Source organism: Penicillium psychrofluorescens (genome assembly GCF_964197705.1).
Source record: "Penicillium psychrofluorescens genome assembly, chromosome: 4".
NCBI lineage: Eukaryota > Fungi > Ascomycota > Eurotiomycetes > Eurotiales > Aspergillaceae > Penicillium > Penicillium psychrofluorescens.
The window spans coordinates 190,116-203,066 of NC_133442.1; the positions used below are offsets into that span (position 1 = coordinate 190,116).

The following is a 12,951-nucleotide window of genomic DNA, read 5'->3' on the forward strand; positions in this document are numbered from 1 at the left end:
GCGAAGTCCATACCAGAGTATCTAGTTGCTGACACGATTGTGGAATCCGGGAACTGAGTTGTAGCATCTTTATCAGACTTTTGCGTTATGCTTCGTCTCCTAAGCAAGCTGGAAGATGCATTGAGTGCTGGACTTGGGCGTGGAGATAATGATGAATATACGACACTATCGGATCTGTATCTCTTTGCATAATGGTCTGAGTCGTCATGACAGGAATCCGCAGAACTTGATGAATACGCTGGTGCCAAAACTACCGTGGGCTCGGTAACCGGATTGTAGTTTACCATGTGATCAGACATCTCGCTATATTGGTGGCAGTAAAATATATCTCGGCTAATAGTTAGCTGATGTCTGGGTCTTTGAATGTAGGTGAAGGCGTGCTCATTATAAAGCTTCAGTGAGCAGCATTGGTGGTAGCTATCGTGTATTATGGTCATATTTAATCGGTCCTCAGAAATGTGTAGGTTCAAGTTACAGTTTCCTTAAACATATCATTTTAACTAGCCGTGTCGAGGTTACAAATTTCTACTCGCGATGACACCAAAACAGAAATACTACTTCCAATTACAAAGGCAAGAGCCTTTAATCACTTTTACTTGGCATTAATCTGAGCTAACTACACCATCGCGAAATTGAGGCTGGCTTTTGACCACCTTTCGCGCTGGCATCATAGTGCCGTGCGATATTAAATACAGAACGTTTGTCACATGAATTTCAGATACAATATATCCATCGCGTCCATGTCACAGCAATTGCATACAACACGAAGTTTCTCGCGTCGATTGTTGCCACTAGCTACACTGCCTACTCGTAGCTTGCTTGGACCTGGTGGGAACTCTCTTAGCCTCAGTCTAAATTATATGTGAGTACGGTAAAAGTCCCCATGAATCCAGACACATTTCGGTTGAATACCATGTCTCTGGTGTAATCGCAAAACTAGGTAATGTCAACGCCTCGCAAAAGAAGTCCGGACTTGGCGATGGAATCAGATTCGACAATCATACAGACTCTCGTCTCCTAAATGAAGTTCGTGGAAAGTGAAAGGCCGAGATCAATTCACGGACAGCAAGTAAAAGTATCGTGATTTTATTAGGCTTCCACAGGAAGGTGAAATAGAATACGACATGTTTTCTCATTGGAAGTCTAGGAGAGACATCCTTGTACAGTGCCTTGCGAAATCGCCTTGCGCCGTTATATTCATTGATTGTTTCCCGAACCCTAATGCCAAGATGAGACCAACCTCAACCCGACAAAGAGCGAAAGAGCGAAATGCCGATTTACGAGACTACTACCTTCATAATTTGTCCGACTTTCGGTCGTATGACCTAGTCTACGTGGATGAGTCTGGATGTGATAAGCGGATAGGATTTCGGCGGACGGGTTGGTCTCCGTTAGGAGTGGCACCGGTTCAATTGACTAGATTCCATCGTGATCAACGATATCAGATCTTGCCTGCATACTGTCAGGATGGTGTCCTTCTTTCCCGATTCTTTTAGGGCTCGACTGACGCTACTATGTTTGAGTATTTTATTGAGCAACTTCTCCAGCATTGTGGGAAATGGCCAGAGCCTAAGTCCGTGCTAGTGATGGGCAACGCATCCTTCCGCCGCTTTAAGGATAGAGCGTCTGTGCCTGACGCCGGAGTGAAACTTATGTATTTTCTGCCTTACTCCCCAGACTTAAATCCCTGAAGGCCTTTATCAAGCGACACTGGCAATACTTTGAAGAAGACCCAGACCGCGATTTCAAACAATTCCTAGATTGGAGTGTAGATGCGGTGGGCGCAAGAGAGGACAGCGCGAATGGCCATTTTCGCCATGCAGGCCTGACGACTGACGATATGTAATGAATGACTCTTGCTAACTCCGAATATTCTGTATGAATGCGTAATGTTCGTAAATCAACTATAATGGAATATCTAAGTGAGGCTCGTTGGTTGCGAAATTAGAACTTGTCCGTCCTGCAAGACACATCTTATCGTGACAGGCCTGGGCGAGGAAATCTGCGTAGGTTCTCGTCGAGATGATTGGCGGACGATGGGGCGGTCTCTCGATGCGGGGAAGGAATCCAGCTAGCTTAGCTGAGCGCTTACATAGTCCGCCGACGCCCCTTACGCTCTGCGACCATTTCTTTATCGTCATTTCTATTGTTGCTCGGCGAAGCACGGTATAAGCAACACCCACATATTTGAGAAGAGGACGGGTAGAATATGGTGTCGAAAGCGTCCTTAGGGGGCTCTTCCGAGCCTCTAAGGATTCTCTCACTTGGTAAGACTCCCCTGATCAACTATCAAGGATCACTAACATACTTGGAGATGGCGGTGGGATTCGCGGGATTTCAAGTCTCCTTATCTTGGAGAGAATTATGGAAATGGTTCGCGACGTCCATCAACTTGACCATACCCCCCGACCGTGCGACCATTTCGACCTGATCGGAGGTACAAGCACTGGAGGGTACGCTATCGTCCTGCCCGCTGAATCGACCTGCTAATATACTATAAGGATAATTGCTATCATGCTTGGTCGGCTAGGAATGACCGTAGGCGAATGCATACGAGCATACCTGAAGGTTGCGAAACAGGCATTTACTCCTAAGAGATCTTTCTCTTTAATCCCTGCGTCACCGCGTGGAGCTTTTTCCGCTCAAGCGCTCGAGAGTGCGATCAAACAAACAGTTCGAGAGTTCTGCACAGACAAGGAATGTGAGACCCGTCGGCGCGAAGGCTATCCGACAATTACATCATGTCCACACTCTGATCTGGCCTTCCGGGATCAAGAATGCACGAAGACGATTGCCTTCGCAATAACAAAGGCAAATCTCGATGCCGGACCAACGCTCTTCGAGACGTACGACACTTCGGCTGCCTTTGACGGATGCACTATATGGCAAGTGGCGCGTGCCACTTCGGCTGCGACTACGTTCTTCAAATCCATTCAAGTTGGTCGAGATGCGATTGAGTTTATTGATGCTGGGTTCGGGTATAATAATCCATGTGACGAGCTCATCAAGGCAGCTCAACAGAAGTTTCCTGAACATCGAGACCGGCTAGTTCTAAGCCTCGGGACGGGTCTTGGAAATGTGGTCAATATCAAGGATACGCGGATGTCGATTATCACTGCCTTGAAGGAGATGGCTACGTCATCTAAGAAGATAGCCAGTAGCCTAGACTATCGATACGGGGACAGCGGCCAGTACTTCCGATTTGACGTGGATCGTGGCCTCGAGGATATTACGTTGTCAGATTGGGACGAAGCAAACAAAATCGCCGCGCATACCCAAAGGTATCTTTCTGGGCATTCCAGAGCGATTGAGAGGTTCGTCAATATTTTCACGCGGGGCACCCTATCGGCAGAGAGGTCTGGCGTTGAGCCGACAGCCTCTGATGAAAAAAGGACTCAGCAAGCGAAAGGGGATGAAGAAAGTGAGCTACGTGGCCGTTAGTTTAAGAAGAATCGCAATAAAGTGTCAAACCTGCTGACTGCACTAGACAACCAACCCAAGGCCCACTATGTCCTTCCCTCTATTGCAAACCGCCACTTTACTGGCCGAGAAAATACGCTAGATCTGCTCCAAAAAAAACTTTTCATCCACAAAGAATGCCCAAAGGTGGCCCTGTTTGGACTAGGGGGTGTTGGCAAAACCCAAGTTGCTCTACAGCTTGCATATTGGGTAAAGAAACATATGCCAGGGTATTCTATCTTTTGGGTGCCCGCATTGAGCGAGGAGAGTTTTGAGCAGGCCTGCACAGAAATCGTGAGAAGGCTTGCCATCCACAAAATCTCGGACCATGAAACCGTCATGGGAATGGTGCTCCGCTATCTTAGTTCAGAGGTAGCCGGAAAGTGGCTTTTTATAGTGGATAATGCAGACGACATGGATCTGCTTTTTGGCAACGCCGATGTCTCCGGTGGACTTTACAAGTATTTTCCTACTAGTGACAACGGCGTGACTTTGCTCACCACTGGTTTCCGCGAGGTCGCGGTGTCATTCGCGGAGATAGACATTGTCAAACTCGAGAAAATGAGCCCGGAAGATGCGACTAGCCTTTTCGAGAAAGTCGTGAAAGAAGATCTACTCCGCGATGAGGCCGCCACTGCGCAATTGCTTGAAGAACTCAACTGGTTGCCTCTAGCCATCACACAGGCGGCTGCCTATATCAACAAGACCGATATATCGACTTCGAGATACCTCAAGCTAATGCACGGCACCGAAAAAGATAGAATGAATCTTGTGAGCAAGCATTTCCATGATAGCACTCGCTACCCTGATCTCCAGAATGCTATTGCCGCCACATGGCTCATTTCTTTCAACAAGATTAGGAACTCCAACACTTCTGCTGCTAGGCTACTAGAATTCATGTCTTACATTGAACCAAAAGCAATCCCACGATCTATGCTCCCCCCTATCGGGTCGGAGGAGGAAACGGAGTTCGCAATTGGCATGCTCTGTGGCTATGCTTTTGTGACCAAGAGAGACGATGGCAACATGTTTGACATGCACGGTCTAGTGCAGCTGTCGACGCGACTATGGTCGCAAAAGGAGGGCGATATATCTCAGGCTATCAAGAGCACCATGCGGCATATGAAAATGGTTTTTCCATCCGATGAATATACGAATCGTGAGGTGTGGAGGGCATACTTGCCACATGCTCTTAGAATTCTTCGAACGGATGAGACACAAGGCATGGATGAGAGATACGAACTATTTTTCAAGGTTGCAATATGTCTCTTGGCAGATGGCCGGGCGAGAGAAGCCGTTGGCTATTTTGAAGAAAATTCAAGATGGAAGGAGAGCCATTATGATGAAAAGCAACCCTATCGACTACAATCTCAGCATACAATCGCACGCACATATCTCGATGACCCAAACATGAAGCAGGCACTGGAGCTGCTTAATCATGTGGTCGCAGTGCGAGAGGAAGTTTTTGGCAAAGAGTACACCTTTCGACTAGGATCTAAAAATTTGCTTGCTAGGGCATATCTTAGAGAGGGACGGATTAACCAGGCAATGGAGCTGTTTAAGCATGAGCTCTCAGGTGAATACCTCGCCGATGGATGGATCAAGCAGGAAGTAGCGGTGCTTAAGCATGTGGTCGCAGTGCAAGAGAAAAGACTTGCTGAAGAGTATCCTCATCGACTAACATCTGAGCATGAGCTCGCAGGTGCATATCTTTTCGACGGACAGATCAAGGAGGCAGTGGAGCTGCTTAAGCATGTGGTCGCGGTGCAAGAGAAAACACTTGCTAAAGAGCATCCGCATCGACTATCATCTGAGCATGAGCTCGCAAGAGCATATCTCTTCGACGGACAGATCAAGCAGGCAGTGGAGCTGCTTAAGCACGTAGTCGCGGTGCGAGAGAAAACACTTGCCGAAGAGCATCCTCGTCGACTATCATCTGAGCATTAGCTCGCAAGAGCATATCTCTCGGACGGACAGATTAAGCAGGCAGTGGAGCTGCTTCGACATGTGGTCGTGGTGCAAGAGAAAACACTTGCTGAAGAGCATCCTCATCGACTAACATCTGAGCATGAGCTCGCAGGTGCATATCTTTTCGACGGACAGATCAAGGAGGCAGTGGAGCTGCTTAAGCATGTGGTCGCGGTGCAAGAGAAAACACTTGCTAAAGAGCATCCGCATCGACTATCATCTGAGCATGAGCTCGCAAGAGCATATCTCTCGGACGGACAGATCAAGCAGGCAGTGGTGCTGCTTCAGCATGTGGTCGCGGTGCAAGAGATGACCTTTAGCGAAAAGCATCCTCATCGACTATCATCTGAGCATACACTTGCAGGTGCATGTCTCTTCGACGGACAGATCAAGCAGGCGGTGGAGCTGCTTCGGCATGTGGTCGCGGTGAAAGAGATGACCTTTAGCGAAGAGCACCTTGATCGACTAGTATCTGAGCGTTTACTCGCAAGAGCTGTCCAGGCCTATAAAAGAAACCAAGTCTAAGAATAACCTATGTCTTTTCATTTAATCTAACCATTGGCATTGATAATACTGTGCAAACCCCATGATCTGTACAATACCACGAAGCTCGTAAACGAGGTTATGAATCCCATTTGGCCCTAAGCATTCCTGACTTTCTCGTTGATCATTCTGCGTAAAAAAGGACAGCTACTCTTGTGTCTCAAACATGACGATATTACTGTACATTACAATACTACTAACGAAAAACAGAGCTAGTGAGTTCTCTGGGCCTAGCTACTTGCAGTTAGCCAGTCTTGGCATTAGGGTTTGGGAAACAATCCGTGAGTACAATGGCGAAAGGCGGTTTTGCAAGGTACTATAATCCACTCGGCTACTGTAGCACAGGACACGGACTGTACCGAAAGAACGGTCGCGACTGGAATTGGTTGATATTCTGACGATATAAAACTGAAGCGTTGTGCGCGGAACGTGAACTAACCCCTGACTGATGGCGGACCCACCCGCGGGAGGGCCCGAGACCCCTCCCACAAACACGCAAGAAACCACCGCCAGCTTCACGGAGGACGACCTCGAAGCCAGAACCACCACCGAAAGCCGGAAGCGAACCCGGAGTGGAGATATATTCGCTCCGTCGGATCCAGCCGGTCGAATCACCACCAAGGAGGTGTGGAAACTGATCAGCACGCTAAAGGACATCATCCGCCACCAAACCACGACCATCGCAGCCACCCAAAACGAACTCCAGGAGATCAAACACAACCAGAACGTCCTCCAGGAACAGAACGAAAGGCTCCATGAGGAAGTCAAAGCACTGCGGGTGCAGCTTGAAAGCGCCCCAGCAGTGCCCGCGACTAGGACCTGGGCAGCAGTCGCAGCCAATGGCGGCAATGCCACGCCCTCGCTGAACCACCAACCACCCGAGAAAGAACAAAACTGCGTCCGAATCAGCACCCAGAGAACCTTTGTCGATCCAAGAGACAATGAAGACGGCGACGGAAACGCATTTGGACGGTATCTCCCCACCGATGCCGTCAACACCCACATTCGCACTGCATTGCAGAGCGACGATGCAACGAAAGATGCCCAAGTAGTGGGCATTGGCACCACCAAGACCGGCTATCTTATTCGATTCAAAGATACGGAGTCGGCTGAAGCAGCGAGCAATAACACTGGATGGCTACATAAATTAGGCAACAACACGAAACTGGTCAAACCACGGTTCGGTGTTGTAGTCCACCGTACCCCTACCGAGGAATTTGACCTGGAAACAAGGGCAACCCAGGCAGCGGAGAAGATTATCAACGATAACGACCTGGCGGAACTCGGTTTCCATATCGACGAACTGGCCTGGATGAAAGCGAAAGATAAGGCCTTGGGGAAGTTCGCATCGTTAGAAATCTGATTTGACTCCGCAGCGGGAGCAGAACATTTGCTGCGGAACGGCTTCATTGTCAGCCAGCACTACATTCCTCATGTTGAGCGACGCGAGATCAAGAAAAAGAGGTGTTTTCGGTGCCAACGGTTCGGACACTTAGCATGGACGTGCAAGGAAACGCCACGATGCGGACACTGTGCAGGACAGCACGAGCGGGAACGATGCCCACCGGGAATGAGAGCGCGGTGCCTGGATTGTAGTGGCGAACATCCGACCGGCGATCGACAGTGTCCAGGACCAGCGACCTCTAACCTCGTCAGATGTTAGAGACGAACCTCCGTATCCTACAGTTGAACATGATGAAATCTGGACCAAGAATGGAGGCACTGATTAATGATCCTCAAAGTCAAGATCTAGATGTTCTTCTGATCCAGGAGCCCTCCATCACCACGTACCGCACACACGTCAATCACAGCGCCTGGCGACTATATAGGCCTACCGCACAGCTCGATGCTGGTCGGTTTCGCAGCCTGATCTACGTCAACAGACGAATCTCCACCTCCTCACACCGTCAAATTCCATGCGACCACCCAGATATTGCAGCCATCAAGATATGGACAGCTAACTCTCAAATACTCCTCTTTTCTATCTACATACCGCCAGTACCACTTTTCACCGGCGATGACGCATCGGCGTTGCCAGCCCTCACCGCGATTCAAAGCTCCATCACATCTTCTACCCAAAACGAGCAGCGGTCGACCAGTATCATTGCCTCTGGCGACTTCAATCGACACCATCCGATGTGGGGCGGCAATCACATCGCGCCAAGGTCTATCGAAGATGCCAGCGACCTAATCGACTTTTTCCAGACCCACAACCTCTATAGCTGCCTCCCCCGAGGCACGGCAACGTACTGGGCCTTGAATAACCCAGGACAAAACTCAACCATCGATCAGACAGTGACAGACAGCCCGGACATGCTCGTTAAATGCCATCTGTACCACAAAAACTACGGATCTGACCACCGCGCCACCTACTCGGAATGGAATCTGCAGCCTCAGACTAAGCCAAGAACCAAAGCGAGGAAAGCGTACGAGCGCGCGAACTGGTCCAAAATCGGCGAGGAAGTAGCTCGTCAGATGTGTCCGTGGAGGGACATTAAGACCCGGCCAACACTCGACCGAGTGGTGGAGAAGCTCACATCAGCGACGACCCAGGCGGTTGACCGATTCACGCCCGATATGCGCCCAACGCCATACTCTAAGAGATGGTTTACCCCGGATCTCAAGGTACAACAAGTGGAAGTCAATCAACTACGCAGGAGGTGGCAGGCGAGCTGCGCGGAGCTCGGACGAGACCATGCTAGCACCGCGGCTGCCTTTCAGGCCATGCGACAAAAGCGGCGAGCGTGGACCCGGACCATCGAGAAAACCAAAGCATCACACTGGAGACAGTTCCTAGACGAGGCAGGCGAAGGGAAACTCTGGAAAGCCGCGACCTACATGAAGCCTCGAGAGACATGGGGTTGTATCCCAACATTGCGAGCTGGCTCAGAGTAGATCATCCAGAACGAACACAAAGCAAAGACGTTCCTCGATGCGTTCTTCCCTATCATGAACCCACCCGAACCCGGGCCACCGATCTCACCATACCCGGAGCTCCCGTGGCATCCGATCACAGAACTAGAGATTGGGCGATCACTGAGGACAGCGAAGGGGTCGACAGCACCAGGGGAGGACAACCTACCGATGCTGGTCTGGAAAAATCTATGGGCACATCTGAAGACCTTTATTGTCCGCATTTTCACGGCATGTGTAGATTTAGGACACCACCCAAAACAATGGCGCAGCGCGAAGATCATTGTGTTACGGAAGCCAGGCAAGCCAGATTACTCGCTTCCCGGCGCCTATCGACCAATCTCACTGCTGAACACACTCGGCAAGCTTCTCGAAGCAGTTATAGCGCGACGGCTGTCCTATCTGGCAGAAAAGCACGGCCTGCTGCCGAACAGTCAATTCGGCGGACGCCCAGGCCGAACCACCGAGCAAGCCCTGTTGGTGCTGTCCAATGCGATTGACCAAGCGTGGTACAAACACAAGGTGGTGACCTTAATTTCGTTCGATCTCAAGGGTGCCTTCAACGGAGTGAACTGGGTGAGCCTAGATCACTCGTTACAGGCGAGAGGGATTCCGATGGTAGTACGGAAGTGGATTGCAAGCTCCATGAGTGACCGCCATGCTAACATCGGATTTGACGGTTTCCGTACCGAGACAGAGTCCCTCGCACATGCAGGACTAGCGCAAGGGTCTCCACTCTCTCCTATCTTGTTTGCATTCTTCAACGCCGATCTGGTCGACCAACCTGTCGACTCCCACGGAGGCGCGTCGGCATTCATTGACGACTACTTCCGATGGCGAGTAGGCCGCTCGGCCGCGGAAAACCTAGCCACCATGCAGTCCGAAGACATCCCTCGAATCGAGAAGTGGGCACGGCAAACCGGATCTAGCTTCGCCGCAGAGAAAACCGAACTCATCCACCTCACCAGAAAGAGGGGAGAGCACCTGGAAGGGCAACTTAGTTTTGATGGAACCGACGTGAAGCCGTCACCTACAGCAAAGCTGCTGGGGGTGATGTTTGACCAGGAACTCCGCTGGAAGGAACACGTTCAGCAGGCCATCAAACGTGCTACCAAAATCACGATCGCTTTAAGTGGGTTACGGCATTTGCGTCCAGAACAGATGCGACAGCTCTACCAAGCATGCGTCACGCCTATCGTGGACTATGCATCGACAGTCTGGCATGACCCGCTTCGGGACAAGACCCACCTCCGACAATTGAACACAGTACAGAGAGCCTCATTGATCCGGATTTTGTCGGCATTCAGAACGGTAGCGACAACAACGCTAGAGGTGGAAGCCTACATACTTCCTACACACCTCCGTCTCCGCCACCGAGCGCAACGCACCATCGCAAGACTACACACTCTGCCTCGCGATCACCCCATCTGGAGTGCCCTATCACGAGCTCAGAGACGTAGGGACAATATGAGATCACGCTACAGGTTTCCCCTCGCGGAAACTCTCAAGACCATGGACCCGTCTAGGTTGGCAACCCTAGAAACGATCGACCCGAGACCACTGCCCCCATGGAGTGCCGAGGCGTTCGCGGAGATTGAGATTGAACCAGACCGAGAATTCGCAAGAGAGCGCGCGGACAAGGCACGGTCACATTCCGACCTCGTCCTCTATTCAGACGCCTCAGGGCGTGAGGGCCATCTGGGGGCTGCCATCGTCACACTCAACGAAAACAACGAGGTCATGGAACCTCAACAGGTCCAGGTGGGGCCGATGGAACGTTGGTCGGTTCATGTAGCGGAACTCATTGGCATCTTTTACGCGGTCAATATGGTGTTCAAATTGGCCCACCAACGCTCAAACACCCTAAACGGGGTTCCTATAACAGCAACAATCCTATGTGACAGCAGATCGGCTCTACAGGCGATCCAGAATGTGAAGAATAGGTCGGGACAACGTATCGTTCATGCAATCCTTCAGGCAGCTGCCGAGGTTCAAAGGGAGAACATCAGTCTTCGCCTCCAATGGATACCAGGGCACTGTGAAAACCCAGGGAACGACACTGCAGATCGACTCGCCAAAGAAGCCGCGCAACCGGGTAAAACCCACCCCTTTCGACCGTTACTATCGAGGGAGAACGCGTTTGTCCGCAGCAAAATTTACGCCCAGTGGGGGCAAGAGTGGAAGTCAAGCACCAAAGGTGCTCACCTACGAAAGATGGACGGTGGCCTACCAGCGCGGTACACGAGAAAACTCTACGGGAATTTATCTAGGAACCGCGCCTACCCGCTGACGCAGCTACGCACGGGTCACAACTGGTTATCCACCTATGCGAAGAAATTCGGCTTCCGCGATGATGATCTATGTGAATGCGGTGCGCAGGAGACAGTCACCCACGTGCTAATGGAATGCCCGAGGCTCCGAGAGCTGAGGGTAGAATTGAGCCGGAAAGTTGGGGACGCGCTGAACGGCGTGTCGAGTCTGCTGGGAGGCTCAAACGAAGGTGAGAAAGGTAAACCAGACATCGTCTCGAGGGACAAGACGGTTCAGGCCGTACTGGACTTCGCCGAGGCGTCACAGCGGTTTCGCAGTCGTGCGCCATGAGGGCAGCCTAACAATGGGAACGGCAATGGGCCACGAGAGGCCGTGGCGAGGCTCTAAGTTCATGTCAGGAAGTGGGTCATTCTCAATGTACATACTCGGACAGATAGTTGTCGTATACTGTATACAGCGATATTCGAAATCAGATATACCAAGACCCTCACACGGATTAATTCTCGAACCCTAACCCGAAACACGCTAAACCAAATACGGTGTAGTCGTAGATGCCCCGCTTCCCAGAATAGCCGATGTATGTTACATGACAATGGTGAGACCTTGAACGTTGTATCTTACATGAAACTGTGATGCGCGCTTACCTTTACGCCTACAGTATTGTGGAATAAGTTCCTGGTTCGTCGTTAAGGGTGTGCGTCGATTGTACACCGCGCGGTAACTGCGTATAAAGTAACTCCAAAAGGTATTTACACTCTGTAGATCACCCCTAGCACACATTCACTCTATCAGCTTCAGCTTGAACACACACCATAGACCCGCTCCAGATGACACAAAAGCCCCCGTCCAAAGTGCTAGCATGAATATGTTACCGTTCGGCGATCCAAATGCACAGAATAACATAGTCGGCCCAAACACCACCATCGCGTACCCCAGGTTATCTATTGTCTGCGCCTGCGAGCGAGAGTAATATGCCTGGATCAGGAAGAATACGGCAGCAACGCTGACGGTGACCATGGTCCAGTAGGTGCGTTTCCACGTAGGGGATGACCACAGTTCGGCCTCCACATCTCTCTTGACGCTTTTGTACAGATAGGGACCCACTGACTCCCCGAAGAGCTGGCTGAATTTCTCCCGAGATGTTCGCCGCAAGTCGCTCCCGTGGCCTAATACCCACTTATCGGCACATGTTTTGGCGAGTTCGGGAGGGGCCTCGTGTTCTTGAATTAGGAGATCAAGCAAAAACGCCCGGACTTTGCTAGGGCCGGCGTCCGGGGAAGGAAGTACAGCCATACAATAAGGAAGTGGTAGACGATATCTCAATAGGTCAGAAAACTGATCTGGATGCGAGAACCCCGAAGTGAGAGATTCCTTATAGGTGTTAAAGAGAGCGAAAGAGATTTTCTTTGGCTGAGAGAAGGAGCGGGGATGCACGATAGTGCTATGTGGAATCCCCGACTTACCTACTGTTTGAATGGGAGCTTGTACGAGATTCCATGGGTCCTTATCGTTTTATAACAATGTCTCATTTGTTACTGTTAGCCGATACGTTACAAGTGAGCAGGGATTGTTGAGAAAGTAACCAAAATTAGATTAGTGTGTTTCAAGTTAGGGTTCGAGAAACAATTCATGAGAGAATTTGGGTTAATCTGATTTCGAATATGGCTGTACAACAGTCCATAGCGGGAAACCCGATGTATCCGACACTGATAACTTTTCTTGATGGGTTTCTCAGGGGCAATATTTAGGTGACAATGCAGATTACGTATCTCATAAGGCCTGATCAATGTACTGTAT

At 50.5% G+C, this 12,951-nt stretch overlaps 2 protein-coding genes across 2 annotated transcripts; one reads left to right on the top strand and one right to left on the bottom strand.

Annotated features, from left to right (window-relative positions):
* Window positions 1-2,514: 2,514 nt before the first annotated feature.
* Window positions 2,515-5,952, top strand: PFLUO_LOCUS5854 (uncharacterized protein; the record flags this gene model as incomplete). The annotated part of the gene is made up of 3 exons (XM_073783340.1): window positions 2,515-3,421; window positions 3,488-5,349; window positions 5,407-5,952. 3 exons carry the CDS (start codon window positions 2,515-2,517, stop codon window positions 5,950-5,952), a joined length of 3,315 nt encoding a protein of 1,104 aa, XP_073639905.1.
* Window positions 5,953-11,934: 5,982 nt separating this feature from the next.
* On the bottom strand, window positions 11,935-12,447 carry PFLUO_LOCUS5855 (uncharacterized protein; the record flags this gene model as incomplete). Its single annotated transcript, XM_073783341.1, has 1 exon — window positions 11,935-12,447. One exon carries the CDS (start codon window positions 12,445-12,447, stop codon window positions 11,935-11,937), a length of 513 nt encoding a protein of 170 aa, XP_073639906.1.
* Window positions 12,448-12,951: the final 504 nt, after the last annotated feature.